At 40.9% G+C, this 16,478-nt stretch overlaps 1 protein-coding gene across 1 annotated transcript in view; it reads right to left on the reverse strand.

Annotated features, from left to right (window-relative positions):
* col7a1 (collagen, type VII, alpha 1) overlaps positions 1-16,478 on the reverse strand; it is a gene marked incomplete at its 5' end in the record, with an annotated part of 133,831 nt that overhangs the window by 89,629 nt on the left and 27,724 nt on the right. The window contains 13 exons of the mRNA XM_079510675.1: positions 4,031-4,105; positions 4,332-4,385; positions 4,968-5,003; positions 9,119-9,190; positions 9,290-9,403; positions 9,621-9,665; positions 9,858-9,884; positions 11,201-11,242; positions 11,986-12,161; positions 12,671-12,814; positions 13,374-13,500; positions 14,528-14,664; positions 14,777-14,926. Of these exons, the coding sequence (XP_079366801.1) occupies positions 4,031-4,105; positions 4,332-4,385; positions 4,968-5,003; positions 9,119-9,190; positions 9,290-9,403; positions 9,621-9,665; positions 9,858-9,884; positions 11,201-11,242; positions 11,986-12,161; positions 12,671-12,814; positions 13,374-13,500; positions 14,528-14,664; positions 14,777-14,926 (1,199 nt within the window). The remainder of the gene's footprint in view (positions 1-4,030; positions 4,106-4,331; positions 4,386-4,967; positions 5,004-9,118; positions 9,191-9,289; positions 9,404-9,620; positions 9,666-9,857; positions 9,885-11,200; positions 11,243-11,985; positions 12,162-12,670; positions 12,815-13,373; positions 13,501-14,527; positions 14,665-14,776; positions 14,927-16,478) is intronic.

Genomic DNA, 16,478 nt, shown 5'->3' on the forward strand with positions numbered 1-16,478 from the left:
AAGCACGCCTGGTCTTCAACCAGACAACATTTTCTTGTCTCCCCCCTTTTCCACTCACTCTATTGGCTCCCTCTTGCTAGCCCGCACTGAGTAATCTACAAAACACTGATGTTGTACAGGTTGTCTACAAGGCAACCAAAGGCACGCCATCCCCAATACTTTCAAAGCCTGATCCAATCATACAATCCCTCCCGCTCACTCAGATCAGTTTACACAGGAAAACTGTCTGAGCCTTCCCTAAAAACAACCGGGACAACGCTCAACACTTACCAGACTCTTCTCTCCCAAACTGTGAAACAAAATCCCTATTGCAGTTAGAACTGTAGACTCACTCCCAATTTCCACCTGAAGACTCATCTCTTCAGAGTCCTAGCACTTCACTCTCCTTGTACCCCTTCTTGACACCTTCTGCCAGGATTGATGCGGATCGGTTGACCGAAGATATGGCTACCATGCAGACATACGGTACACTGTAGTTTGTTTTACCACAATGTTAAGAACGTCATTTAGATAGCATGTTATTTAAACAGATGCCAGATTACTACTCAAGAGTAGGATTTATGACACTAGCTAATTCCCGCAGATTCCCCCCAAAAGCTGGAAGCTAGTTAAAAATTTAAATAGCAATTAGGCAAATGCCTATTGCTATCACAAATTACAGTGATCATGTAAATAGAGTGCAAAGAAATCAATTAAGCACTGCAAAGTAATTAGCATACCAACTAAACATCAAGTCTCAAAAACAACATATGCTTTTTAAACAAATGGAGCTGGCTGAATAGCAGCTGGACTTAAACATCAACTAGTTTAGTTGTAACAGGTTCTATTTACTGTACCCGCATGTTGTTCGTTGTTATTACTTGTCTAGTATGTTGAAATTAATGTATTTATTATTTATTTTATTGTTCTGTATGTAAGAAACATGGCTCTCAGTTTACACACATTTGCACTCATGAAAATAAGTTCTCAAGCTTTTATGTGTTTTTTATCTTTTAACAGATATGTACAAAATGGTTATATGCATTTTTGTCAATAAATCATTAAATCAATCCGTTGTGATTGTCATTTGATATGTGACATGGACCTCTGAAATAAAGAATGACATGTAATCAATCAATCAATAAATCAATGGAAAAACCTTAATAAACTATAGAAAGGGTGCGCTAAATAGAAAAAATAGAAAATAAATCTCCGTTGGGACGTACTTTCCTGACATAACTCTGTCCACTGCTCTGCAAATTAGATTACATCTCTGTTGAGCTACTCCATTGCCCACACAGGCAGAGACTGAAACAAGAGCCATGAAAGAGAGGTTCCAATCTAGTCTGAGTCAATCGAGTCCTATGGTACAAGACTGCTTTGATCATGTGAAGCGGGGGCGATGTCTCGGCACGCCTGTGGAGTCACAGAGTCCTCAGACACAGACCCCATGGACGTGTTGTATCAGTAATTGCATTGATAACGTTCCAAAAAGGTCTGTCTTTATCCTGACACAGAAACCATTGATTTACATTGATGTTGGCGCAGCACTGCATGCAGTACATGCTACCACCTTCAAATCACTCATTATTGGAGCACGGATGGCATGGAGCTCCAGACACAAAGACAGCTCAACTGGCTAATGGTTCAATAGGAACAGTAGCCTATGTTGGTGGTATGATCTATTGCCGTGGTTCTTAAACGTATTCATGTCAAGGATCGCCAAAATGATATGTATTTGGCTACAGGCCCCCATCTCAAAATATTTTGTCAGGTCAGGGACCTCCAGAAGCAAAGATTTGAGTTAAAAATGTTTGCTTTATTTAAAATGTATGTATTCAAAGATTTCCACTAATCTTCAAGATTAAAAAAATTGCAGATCTACAAGCTCATAGTGTGGCACAAACTGATGTGCTATAAGCTTGTATATCTGCTATTTATTATACTTCTTTGAGATAATAACAATTATTTTTGCATAATCGTCATAATTGTTTCCATGTTGAAACATTTTCATACATTTTCAAACTACCAAAAACTTAAAAGATACAAGAGTACATACAAATCTAAAAAAGCCCTAATAAAAAGACTATAGGAGGCACGCATACCAGTGCTTCCACAAGATCAGTATCTTACTGTGCTATACCTCGGATTGGTCAACACATTAATGACTTCATTATGAGACCCATCAAGTCTGCCTTTAAAACTAAACATGAGGTTTCTCAAAAGAGCCTGGAAGGTGGTTAGACCAGAGTCACAGAATAGCACTGCCACCCCTAGGCTTCTTCAGGAGAATCCTGGGAGCATCATTGCTTTCTTTTTTATAATTCACCCATAAGAGGGCTGTATACAGTGGGGTGCAGTAGGCTCTAAATAAATTCACTTTGACATTTCAGAGCAATAGTGGAATTTCCTGACTAACATGTTAGCTTGTGCATACAACATTCTGCGCTGTCTGTACATGTCAGCATCATCTTCCATCTTATCATGCATGATGTGCCCCAAATATAATTTACAACTGCTGCACACAGTGAGGGAAAGACCTGACAAGTGGAACACCGGAAAATTTAGTTTCTGGTCCTCTTGGGTCCTGCAGATCAAAATCACACTCATTTTTGCATTGTATATGACATCAAACTTCACCCCATATGCTGAGCATTATGTTAAGTAGCTGTTGGAACCCTGTACTACTAATACAATGGCCAAATCATCAGCGTACATAAAATTGTTAGTCAAAGTATTACCTATCATGCAGCCAGTCCTACGCCCTCCCAGCAGCCTAGATAGGTCATCCATAAACAAATTGAAGAGGGCGGGGGACAGCAGCCCCCCTGCCGTACCCCCTTGCCTACACTAAAGGGGGAGGATAGGCTGTTCCCCCATTTCACCTGAATACTGGTACTCTGTTTGACATACCAGTATGCCAGGATACATATGATGCATCCAGGCACACCCCTCTGCTTGAGTTTGACAAAGAGCTTGTGGTAATTCTATCAAAAGCACAGGACGCATCGATAAAATCAGCATGGTAGAGCCGTGACTTCTGTATGAGTCTACTGCTTCTTTTAATGCATATATACACAAGTCTGTACCGTGTTTAGCTTTAAAGCCAAATTGATTGTCTGTGTTGTATATAAAATTACTTAGCCTGTCTAGTAGTAACCTTTCTAGCACTTTAGACAGTACGCTGGCTAGGGCGATGGGTCTATAACTGTCCATACCTTGCCAGCCTTGTCTAATGACAGGCACTAGAACCAATGTAAGCAAGGAGTCTGGCAGTACACCATCAGCTAGTTGCCTTATAGCTTGTAGGGATGGGTCCGATTTGTCGACAAATCGATTATCGTTAACGGGACCCGAAATCGATTATGAAAATTAATAATCGATAATCCCAGTGTAGAGGGATGGTATAAACAGCACCCCCAGTGGGGAGGGATGGTATGACAGACTGACTGGTATAAACAGCGCCCCCAGTGGGGAGGGATGGTATGACAGAGAGACTGGTATAAACAGTGCCCCCAGTGGGGAGGGATGGTATGACAGAGAGACTGGTATAAACAGCGCCCCCAGTGGGGAGGGATGGTATTACAGACTGACTGGTATAAACAGTGCCCCCAGTGGGGAGGGATGGTATGACAGACTGACTGGTATAAACAGTGCCCCCCAGTGGGGAGGGATGGTATGACAGAGAGACTGGTATAAACAGCGTCCCCAGTGGGGAGGGATGGTATGACAGACTGACTGGTATAAACAGCGTCCCCAGTGGGGAGGGATGGTATGACAGACTGACTGGTATAAACAGCGTCCCCAGTGGGGAGGGATGGTATAAACAGCACCCCCAGTGTAGAGGGATGGTATAAACAGCGCCCCCAGCGTAGAGGGAGTTGCACTAGACACACTTTCCATGTTGCAAGGCAGTACTGCTTTAGACCCATTCATAGTTTTAATATCTTTCCAAAAGCCTGTGGCATTATTGCTAAGCAGTTTCCCGGCCATTAAGTGGCAATTAAGTGGCAACTTAAACAGCCCTAGTGTGCACATGTCACTCACTTACCGGTATTCCTGCGATCCCTGGCTCTCCCTTCCTCCCTGGAAGACCGCCTCCTGATACTCCAGGGCCTGGGTCACCCTGGAATACACACACACACACATTTTAATTACTTTATTTGAGTCCACATTTAATAAAATACAAATATTGTTCAGTTTCTCATGCCAAACATACTTGAAATAATAAGTGCGTCAGTGACAAGGTGACGCAGACAAGTTCATAACGCAGCACTCAGCGGAACATTCTCTCTTTGTACGTATGTACAGTATGTAACCACAGATTTGTCAACTATAAGTATTCAACTCACCCTTTCACCTTTGTCCCCCCTTGACCCTCCTGCTCCCGTCACCCCTGTTTCACCCTAGAACAATAGAAGGCACCACACAACACAAATGCTCACCCAGCAACAATGGTTCTGGTTAGCCACAAGCAACTCTTACATCCTATCTTTAATACCAACCCTTGACAGCTCATACATCCAAACAGAAAAGTCCAACATTGCAGCTGTACGGAAAGCATGAATTATCCTCTTTCTATCTGCACAGTTTTTGTTTGATAAAAATCCACCGTAGACAAGTGTTGCAGTTTGGAAGTGCTCGTTTTCCAACAAACACGAACACACAAAAGTAGCTCATAACATGTATGTACAGTGGATGTTTATGAAACAAAAACTTTGCCGATTCAATGATGTTAATCCAAGCTTTCCATACAGCTGCAATGGTGAGTTTAACACAGTTTAATACAATCAGATAGGACCTTTCTGTTTGGATGTACATGTATGGACTGCCAAGGGTTAGTATTGCAACTCTAGATGCCAGATATTAAAAATAGAATAGAAGAGTTGCTTGCGGCTAGTTCTGCATGAAATCACAGATGAAGTAACACATTAATATTAGCATGATATGGGAGTGTTTCTGTGCATAATATGCTGAAGATGACTCACAGGGTCTCCTCTGATGCCAGGTAGGCCTTGTGTACCCTGGAGGTGACAAATCATATTTACCATATCATAAGACGTGCAGAAGACATGTATGAAATGAATATGAGAATACTATATCATAGCAGTTGCCAACCTCTGGACCAGCACCCCCCCCCCCCCCCTTAACCCATTAAGACCAGAGCCTGATTCTACAAATGTCTTCTAAATGAGTAGTTCTCACACTTTCAAGGAATTTCAAAAAGGTTCAAATACCAGATGTACAAACATCTGAATAGCCAATGCAGGAGTAGACGTATTGGAGAGAGAGACCCGCACACTGCCACTTGCTGACTTTCCTCAGGCTGAAGACTGAGGAAGGTTGCAAGATATATACAGTATATATGGGTCAGTGACGTGACACCCCTAAAAAAGTGTTTTTTAAAAACCTTTAAATAACAGGAATAAAAATCATTTACTTTTGTTCTACTCACTCTCATCTTTATGGAAACATATTTTGTTTTTAGATATTTTATTGGAATCAGAATGTATTCAGCATTTTGTTGTACTTGTGCCTAAAATCATCATATGGTGTGACATGACAATAATCGTTTATAAAATGAAAATGGAGTACACCTTTCTTAAGTTACTCACTTTATCAAAGTCCTTTATCATAACTAACCTGTAATCCACTATAGTTTTGTGAAAATTTCTTAAATCTGTATATTATTTTCGTAATCAACACTCAATGTGAGGCCCATCTTGTCGGTCTTTCAACATATTTTGTATTTATTGTGACACAACTTTCTCTAAAATTACACAAATATTTGTGACTCTTCCTGATACTATTTGCTATGTAATCCATTAACATTAATGGTTTCATCATTAATAAAAGGTATGATTTTTCACTATTTAGAACGTCACACCAAATGATTTAGTGTCACACCGTATGATCATATCTTCATTTCTCAAAGCAAACTGTGTTTTAACCTACCTATTAGTGAGTACTGAACTTTACAGATTGATTAAACAATTACTCAGGAAAAACAGCAACAGGAAAATTGCTTTAACATTGAATAACATGCAAATGACTGAATAAAACAAAATTTAACACATTTTATTGTGGATAGTTGCAGATTTTAGGTGAAGCTGTTTAAAACAAATGTTTAAATGGACAAAAGAATCATGGGTCTTTGTTATTTATTGTTATATCTGTAGGAAAATACAGTTTGCATCATATGGTGTGACAAAAAAGTCATATGGCGTGACAGGCTGACAGTCACACCATTATGATATAGTGTCACACCATATTATGTTTTCTGCACTTAACATAACCTTGAGGCTACTAGCTACACATTAGCATGCTAACAACATGCTAGCTATAACAAAGCAACATAGATTTACATGTAATTATGACCAAAAAATCTAATAACTTTAGCTTTTTTAATGAAAAAGGTGTCACACCCACAGACACTCGGATGAGTCGCATTGGTCAGCGTTCCAACAAGATCGTATTTCATGGAAATGTTAAAATGATAATTCACCACAGACACCTGTCATGCTATTGTAATGCAAGTGCTGAGCAACCTTACTGAAGAAGGACCTCTCTATCCCAATGGGTGTCCAAACAATTGCCTGTTGAAATTTCCCAAAATGGTGTCACACAATGGTCCTCATTCACAAAGGAGAAATACGCAAGAGTGTAACGGAAGCGTAACGGAAGCGTAAACAGATGCGGGAAATTCTGTCCGATCACGCAACGTTGTTTTGCCGTGCAATTCAAAGAGCGGTGTGTACCACAGGTACGCAGGTGTATGTTGTGAGGTACGCAGGTGAATGCGAGCGGGTGCCACATGATCGGAAAATCAGCGGATAACTTCATTTGCATTGATCCACGCCCCATTTCACACCATAAAAGGCGTCAAGCATGACTCAGCAGACAGCAGTAAAAAAAACAAAAAAGAAGGCCTTACAGCTCAAACGAAATAGAGGTCCTCCTGACGGAATGCAACAAAATAATGATATTTTCCAGTATAGTGGCTTCACAAATTAAAATAAAAATGATTGCTGGAAAGAATTAGGCTATATTAGGAAATTAAAAGAAAATGATCTGACCATGTCAAGCGCCGGAGCGACGACCACCACCTGCAGTCTCTTTTTTTACATCCATATACCATTACATTTGTGCGTGATTCTTTATATTGTCTATAGCCTACCATTAAACTATATAAATCATTTCCCAAGCTTACAAAACGGTGAACGCTGCTCCGCACCGCTGCAGCAATGTCAAGCTGACTTACGGTATAAAATGCAGCTTGGCCATTTATTTATTTAAGTTCGGGACCAAGGCAGCAAGCTAGCGTATACTTGGCAATTATATTATAAAGCCTTTTCTTTTCTATTGAACAATTGCTCACTCACACCTTTGCAGAGGTAAAACATATATCCGATATTTGTATCAGAGCTGCATTGATTCATGCGGGGAATAGATTAATATCATCTCACTGTCATCTGTCTGAATGCCATGTGGAGAATGGATTTGTTCTGATCATGGACACGTAGGCATAGGCCTATAGCTATTTAATTTCAACCATATACGGCGGGTAGCCTCCTCTTTGTCAGATCTAAGTGCAGGTTCATTTATGATGATGTCGTCATATTAAAATGATTCGCGAATTTCGCGAGACATTTGGCACCAAACTGGATTGATCTCATCAATGTAGTAGCCTACAGCCTAGCTATAAGTTCCCCATATTATAATTAATTAAGGTGCACTGGCTTAAAACTATGACTGGCCGAATTGCACGCGCTGATGCAATAATGTGGACTTGCATGTCTGTGAACCATAGAAATAATCTGTTCTGTCCGGGCCGGGCTCACCGCACCGTTATATTCATTTTCCAATGAATTCGTAGAGTGCAGAATGCAGATAAGTGTATGTTCTTATTATAATTGTGAGTTTGTTTTTTAACATGCAGCGCGAGTCCGCCAGAGCCGATCTACAAGCTCACAACGCGTTGCACTGCGAGTAGAAAGCTGTCAAGTGCAGCGCAATCGCGCATGCTAGAAATATCCTAATAAATAAATAAAAAGGTGTCGGGTTTGCAGGGGCAGTTTCTGTATGGGACTCTAGGCTAACCTGCCTCTAGAATGCATGCATTTAGGCATCCAAGTGATACTTGGCTTTTATATAAGCTATCATTTTTTTATGTGCTGACCAATGTTTTGGACAAATGCCTACATATTTTATCTGAGATTTGGGGACTTTTAATTGATTCAGAATGAAGACTAAAGCCTTCTGAATAAATCTACGCAAGCAGTACACGACCCTCTGAGCTGGCGCAGCTTATAGCGGAGTTTCCGAACAAACAACGTCACCGTAAAGTTCACGTTCAAGTTCATGAATTCCCACGTAATGTGGGAATCCACGTAAATGCCAGTCCGCTCACGCTCCGCTCACGTTACGTAACGTTATGAGCGTAAACGCCGTTGTGAATGAGGACCAATATGATTTTGGTTTGGGGGACAAAATCTTTTTGATCAGAAATTACTGAAAACATTATGCTTGGACTTTGAAAAGATTAGGCTCACAAATAGACATCTATATTATATTTATGGAATTTTTAAAATAATTTTAGCATTTTTTTCCCTTTGTTTTATTCAAGTTCCTACTTTGAGAAACAGGGTCAGGACAGTCGCACCATATGAGTTTTGCTATGTTTGGTTGACAATTCTGAAGAAATGAGGAATGAAATGTTTTAATCTTGAGTATGTTCACATGAAGCATAATGTCCTGCACAATATTCAGAAGGTTTTTGACAAATATATTTTTTATTTATACGCGTTTGACACTGAGGACAGCAAAGGACAGCATGTCACGTCACCCACCCATATATATATATATATATATATATATACTGTGTATATATATATATATATATATATATATATATATATATATATATGTATATGTATGACAAAGAAAAATGAAATTTAAAGATTTCAAAGAATAAGCACCATGACTCCCCCCCCCCCCCCCCCCCCCCAAACATGCTTTATATCATTACAATCGTATTGTTTTGCCAATTATTTGGGTGCCCACATGCAGTTGCAACATCCTCACGGCCCACCAGTGGGCACCGGTCCACAGGTTGGGAATCACTACTAGTCCTACTCACAGGGACTCCTGGGGAGCCAGTGGATCCTGGTCTGCCCGGTAACCCAGGACTCCCATCAATACCAGGGAAACCCTATAGACACACAACGAATGCCACATTAGCCAATAGTTCAGCATTTATTGTACAAGCTAATTATATGACATTGCTGTGGCATTAGTGACACTCATTCACCCTCTCCCCCTTCTCTCCTCGGACGCCAACTGAGGGGCCCTCACTTCGGCCTGGGGTGCCTGGTCGCCCTTCTGGGCCCGCTGAGCCCTCCCTCCCAGGAAAACCATCACGGCCCTGCAGCGCACACACACGCGTGCACGCACGCACACACACACACACACACACACACACACACACACACACACACACACACACACACACACACACACACACACACACACACACACACAAAATTGGAACCATATACTCTACGTCAATGTACTAATCTATAAGTAAAATGAAGGCAAAATCAGTCACTCTACTGCTTCCAGTGTGGTTTCAAAAGACTCACAGGCTCTCCTTTGCGTCCATCTGCAGCATCTCTGCCTCTCTCACCCTAGAGGATTGAACAAAATACAGAATTTGAGATAACACATTTTTGTTCTGTTTTGGTAGAGTAGGAACACTGTCATAGTGCTACAGAGTGCAATACAGATAAACCATTACAGCAGAAACCCATCAGATTAATCTCCCATCAGATTACTACAGGCAAGTTGAAGAATAATGAGACACATTTTGCACACTGTACCTTCTCTCCGTAATCCCCCTTCTCACCCTGAGGGAAATAAGAGAGATCATACAATATTTAGAGGAGAGATGGAGAAAAAGTGTTAAGAGACGAGATTGAACGAGCTTCAAGGGTATTAGTTGCAGTAAGAAAAACATGATATATCCGACTGGATCCAGACCCAACACACGTTCAGTGTGCTGGTCTGGATGCCTCCAGTCTGATAAAAGATGTTTCTTTAATGATGACAATCAGTGTGATGTACATGTATGTACTGTGATGTACATACAGTGGTGTAAAGTAACTAAGTACATTTACTCAAGTACTGCACTTAACTACAATGTTGAGGTACTTTTACTTTACTAAAGTATTTTCAAATTTCAATACTTTACTTCTACTCGCTATATCTCAGTGGCAATTACTGTACTTCTAACTCCACTAAGTATTTGAAAGATTTTGATTATTACAAAACATACATTAATCACATTAATCACGCCACTTTGGCTATTTGAAAATAGGCAATCTATCTATAGAGGACATTTACTTGTATTTCTACAATTATTCACACTTTTACTTAAGTAAAAAAAAGTACTGTGAAAAGGTCCACAAATGCTGGCTTTTGTATTTTAATTACTTCCACACGTGCAGAATTATTCACAGTGCAGGCCCGGGGCAAAAATAATAATGCTAAATGAAATAACACATTGTCAAAACAAAGCACCAAATAACAGAATTGAGGAATAAATTAGGAAGTTAAGAAACTTGTATTGGGGTCACACCACAATGTGTCTAGGTGTATACTGGATTGATATATTTCATAGTGCTGTCACAGCACTATGAAATATATAAATCTGCTGTGTAAACTACATCAGGGGTTCTCAACCTGTTCTCAATCATTTTGGGGGATCCCCAGATTATTTAAAAAAAGAAAAAGAAAAACTGCCTCCCCCTGGCCAGCCGACGCGCCTGGTGGAGGGGAAAGGAACTGGTTGGAATAACGTGTTCCGTCCACGCGCTACGTCCAACCGGGGAAACTCCCCCCTTTCAGGTGAAAAGAAGCGGATTGGACTCCTCATGCACTTAAGGAAGCATGAGGTCAGTCCGTTGCTCTCCCCAGGTTGGCAGAGGGAGTGTAGAGCCCAGGATTACATTATTAATGAAAGAAAAAAAAACAAGGGGGGTGGGGGGTCAACTGAATGGCTGCAAAATGGAAATGAATCATTGCTTTCGACATCTGCCTCTCTGATTTGCTGATCAATGCTATGGAAAGCAGCTGTGCAGTGTGTGTGTGTGCATGCAAAGTTTATCTCTGTCTATAGGGCACGGGTTGCCCCATGACAAACACTTCTTCCACCACTGTATACCCGAGGACACTGCACAGTACACCGTTCTGGCCCAGGGGTTATCTGAAAACATATCACAAACAAAGAAATCAGATGCAAGGAACATCAACATTTTGAGAAACCCCTTCATTTTTGATTTCCCCAAATGTTTTTTATTCAGATATATTCAGACTCCTGCATGAGTCCTCCATGACATTTTTCATGCAGGACATTTGTCATAATATAGCCAATGTGTGTTCAATATTAATGTTTAATAATGTGTTCAATGTCAATATTTGTTCTTATTGAATAGCTATTTGACCTTCTTTGTACCTTATTTTCATTTGTTTAGAGAAATTGTGATCTCAGTTATAAGCTCTCCAAAGGGAACCATATAAATGTTAAACAGTCTGCATTCCTAGAGCGCCTTTATTATCCAAAGTGCTTTACAATGTGCATCACGTTCACCCATTCATACACCGATGGCAGAGGCAACCATGCAAGGGTCTGCACATTGGGAGCAGTTAGGGGTTCCCAAATGGCATGCTAAAGATTTATGTTGAACAGTAATAACAATGAAAAACAGTGGAAAAAAGCACATGAGGATTTAAAAAAACTATTTCAAGATCAAGATTAAGATCAAGATTGCTTTATTTGTCATTCTTTCCAACTGCAGCAGCAGAAAAAAAATTATGTTTCTGCTAGTTAAATCTCCTAATTTCCCAGTACTTTCAAATTATATGGATGATACAAAAGAAAATCCATGTTTCAGACATGACATGAACTTTTACTTCTTCCTTCATCAACATGTCCTGTTTTGACCCTACCTCTGGAATCCTAGCAATGCCACAGAGCAGGTCTGCCAGGTCAGAATGCAGGGTGCCCAGCTGTGCTGCATCAGCAGTATACAAGAGGTTCTGGGTGCTGCCATCTGTCACCGACTGGCGCAGTTCCTCACGGTCCGCCCGACCCAGACCCACTGCCAGGACTGTCACTGCACCTGCTGGGCACATGGAAAAAAGAAGAGATATTGTTTTGTGAGAAGAAAAGGCAGGAATGTTTTCATGAGATATTTTATGAACAAAACACTACACTCAAGGAACTCACTCAGTATAGACTAGCAAACTCAAAGGTAGACTAAAGTGTATTTGAATTTGCACTTGGGTTTGTTAGGGGCAAATGGAGGTGGCTAAATGAGGGGGGGGTTGCCAATAAAAAATAATAAATACCAGAGATGTAAGACAATTAGATACTTCTATGATAACAACGTGCTTGATAGAGCAACCTACAATGAGCAACCTCAACCAGTAGGAATCTGCTCTGCTAATCCTAATTATATGCAACTAGCATTTGACCTGAGGATCCATCCAGAAATGAGGAAAACTCTTTCATTCAATTTTTCTTTATATAGTGCTTATTTTTATATATACAAAATACAAAACACAATAAATCAAGAAAGCAAGAGTCATCTGTGACAGTCATAATGTGTCGGGTTACGCAGTAGCAACCTACCTGTGGCTTTGACAGCACTTGCTGGGAGAGTGATGTTGTCTGAGGATCTGCTGTCGGAGATGATGACCACGGCACCAGGAACCCTGGGTCTCCGTCCAGATGTGGTGGTCAGCAGGAACTGTCTAGTGAATGTCAGTGCTTCCCCTGCAGGGGGAGCCACAGTGTTACATATCTAAAGAGAGCCAACCTAATCACTTCCACAAAATAACATAAAATAAACATGGTCATTATGTTTAAGGCCTCACTCACACCTTTCGATCTAGCATACAACATTGTTGGATGCTAGATGTAAACAAATGGTTTGTTTACATCTTGCCCCAATGCATTTCCAATGGAAGTCACATGGTTTGACACACCATTTTTGTTGTACGGCTTTCAGCTGTTTCGACTGCCCCCCTCCCCCTCACACAACAAAAATGTTGTGTCAAACCACGGCCGAAAGCCGTACAACACAAATGTTGTGTCAAACCATGTGACTTCCATTGGAAATGCATTGGGGCAAGATGTAAACAAACCCTTTCTTTACATCTAGCATGCATCAATGTTGTATGCTAGATCGAAAGGTGTGAGTCAGGCCTTAGGCCTGACTCACACCTTCGCATCTATGCATTGTGAGCTTGCATCAGTCAATAAGTCTCATGCATCAGCTATACATCAATCTGTTGCGAAGGTGTGAGTCAGGCCATAGACGGATGACACTGACCTATGTTATTCCCCGGACTATCATCAAAGGGTGTGGATAGGATCTCTTGAAGCAGTGTTTGAGAGTTGCTGTGGCGATTAAGCAGGAACCAAACTTTGGGTCTGGAACTGTAGACTACGACTCCCACCTGAAGACAGGAGGCACAAAGGACATCACTATCACAATCTAGCCAGAATAGAACAAGAATACAGGGGTTGACTAAAGTCTCAAAGGCACTTGCCCGTCAGTCAAGTACAGGTCATGTTCTACTTGCCCAAAGGTCATGTCCACTTGCCAGAAAACTAAATCGTCCATTATCTAAAGTTTGCGCTTGTAGAACAAATTAATGTTAATCTTCTCTGAGAAAACAGAATGAGTGCAAGTGAGTTTGCATTAAAGCTGCTATAAGCAATAATAATAATGTCAAAATGTTAATGACCTCTTTTTTTTGTATTCAGACAGCCAGCAATGTGTAAAACGCTCCCAAAAATATGTAGTCTCTGTGACACATCTAGGGGCCACAATCTGAATTCAAATATGACCAATACAATCTTTGAATGCATGATGTGTCACAGACACTACATTTTTTGGAGCGTTTTACTCATGCTGGCTGTCTGAAATTCATTAAAAAAAATCATTACATTTTTGACATAGTATTGCTTATACTGTAGCAGCTATGGATGTTTTTATCATGCATTTCCTTTGTTTATCATAGGTGTCTTTCACGCCTGTGTGACTATAATCTTTGTTTGATGATCTCTGACTGGGATCAGAAGGAAAACAACTAGCATAAACACAACAGTTTTTACAAAATCTCATTGCTTATACATCTTTCTTTGAGATTTACATTAGACATTAAATATCTGATATTTTCTCCCCGATTCCGATCTTTTGAAAATCATGAGCTCGGAGCCAATTTCCGATCACCCGATCCGATCGGGACAACCCTAGTAGCAGCTTTAAATTGTTCTTCTTAAATAGCCAATATTTAACAAAGATGGAATGCACTTGCCCATCGAGCAACCTTAAAGCAAACTCCACTTGCCCAAACGTTATTTACTTGCCACGGGCAGTTGGGCAACCGTTAGTGTCAGAATAGAATAGAATGTGAACTAATACTGTATAAAATAGTCTGTAGTTTCTCAACAGTGTTCATGCTTGCTCCCGAACTGCACCTGTGAGTCGCTTGGTCCGATGGTGGAGAGCGACCCAGCCGCACTGGTCAGAAGGGCCAGCAGAGGTTCCCTCAAGCTTGCCCGGTCCTGAGAGGCCGGAACCAGGAACACAACATCCAGCCGACCACCCACACACACTGTACAGAGATAAATGCGTATGGTGGTTAATATTATCTCTGGGGGGTGGAGGGGGCTTTTATAGGGAAAGAACCCATGCAGATAAAGTACCGAAATGTGGCAGTGCATTACCAGTGCGTTCCTCCACGGAGGCCTCAGCTCCCAGTCCACTGTCAAACGTAGGCTGTATTGTGAAGCGGTAACGAAGACCCAGACGAAGCCCGGTCACCCGGTAGGAGCTGGCTGAAGCAGGGAGCGTGACGGACAGGCCTTGCCCTGTGTCTTAATAATACAAACACTTACAGTAAGACAAAGAAACATACACAGATATATACTACAGTAAGGAGGCCCTACACGGTTCTCTCTGCACTCACTCACATTCTGATTATTACCATAAGTTTACATTGTTTATTGAGTTCAATAAACATTCTTATCCAGAGCAACAGTCTTTTAGTTAATAAAATGTTACTTTGTCCAATCTGTATGGTAAAGTATGTTAATGTAACCTACTGTATACAAGTACTATACAATTGTGGTGGTTGTAAATTGATCTCCCTATAGCCTGCTCTTCTATTGAGACATTTATATCCTGTGGTCTGGTTTGGGCAGTACTAAATGGTAAATGGTGCATTTATATAGCGCCTTTATCCAAGGCGCTTTACATAGATTGTGCATTACATTCACCCATTCACACACACATTCACACACCGATGCCGGAGGAAACCATGCAAGGCACCAACCTGCACATCGGGAGCAATTAGGGGTTCAGTGTCTTGCTCAAGGACACTTCGACACTAACTCTGGGGGAGCCCGAGTTTGAACTGGAAACCTTGCGGTTCCCATCCGGTCACTCTACCCCTGAGCCACTGCCGCCCCCTAGTTGTGGCACTGCCTGAACTGAAGGTATTAGTTCAGTGGTAAAATGTTCAGCACTTGCACAGAGGGCCTGGGTTTAAATCCCAGTTAGGACATGAAAGTTACATCGTAGCCTATACCCTATAGCCTAAAGTTGAATCTAACAGAAGTATAACATCCATTATTCTTTAAACCTATTCAGTTTATAGGCTGTGCCAGATTGATTTCAGCTGTCACATTTATCAACGCCAAGACCGAAATTACGCAAGGATCAGATGTTTATGATCACTTCATAAATGCTGTGCCAACGTGAGCGTATGCTAAAACCCACGCTCGGATTTAAGGCAGAATTTACACTCCATTGATAAATGAGGGCCTAAGTCTGCAAAGCAACCCTGAACCATAACTGAGCCATGTTTCACACAGTTTTAACTGTTTTTTTTATTTTGAAATCCTGATCTTGTCTTCTGTGAACATAGACTTCAAACCTCAAATACCACAGTCCATTTGGGACATTGTACTGTACAATGTTCCAGAAGGACTGTGGCATGTCAACACGGATTTGGGCATTCCGTTCTAGAAGTAGAGCAGTCCTTCTGCTACCATGGAGCCCGTTTTCATACAGACAGTGACTTGAAACGTTTTTTAAGTTTTACTTTGATCTTTCTTGACAAGAATCTTGCTGTTCAATCTTTGTCAAACTTTCCTCTTGTGACCATGTCCAGAGATGTTTGCTACTGGCTAGAGTCCCATAACTATCTATCTATAACTATCTATATAATACTGGCAACAGAGAGATACTGTAGTCTTGTTACTGTATGTAAACCTTTACATAAACCATGCCTTGATTCTAATCTCCTCAGACCACTGTCTGCTATTCCTTCTGCTTTATATTTTCAATGGGATACAAACAGTGGCAAAAAAAGAGCAGAGCGAGTAATGTTCTCCGTTTAAACTGGCTGCACGAATGAGATTGAAA

Source organism: Electrona antarctica (assembly GCF_951216825.1).
Source record: "Electrona antarctica genome assembly, chromosome: 9".
In the NCBI taxonomy this organism is placed as follows: domain Eukaryota; kingdom Metazoa; phylum Chordata; class Actinopteri; order Myctophiformes; family Myctophidae; genus Electrona; species Electrona antarctica.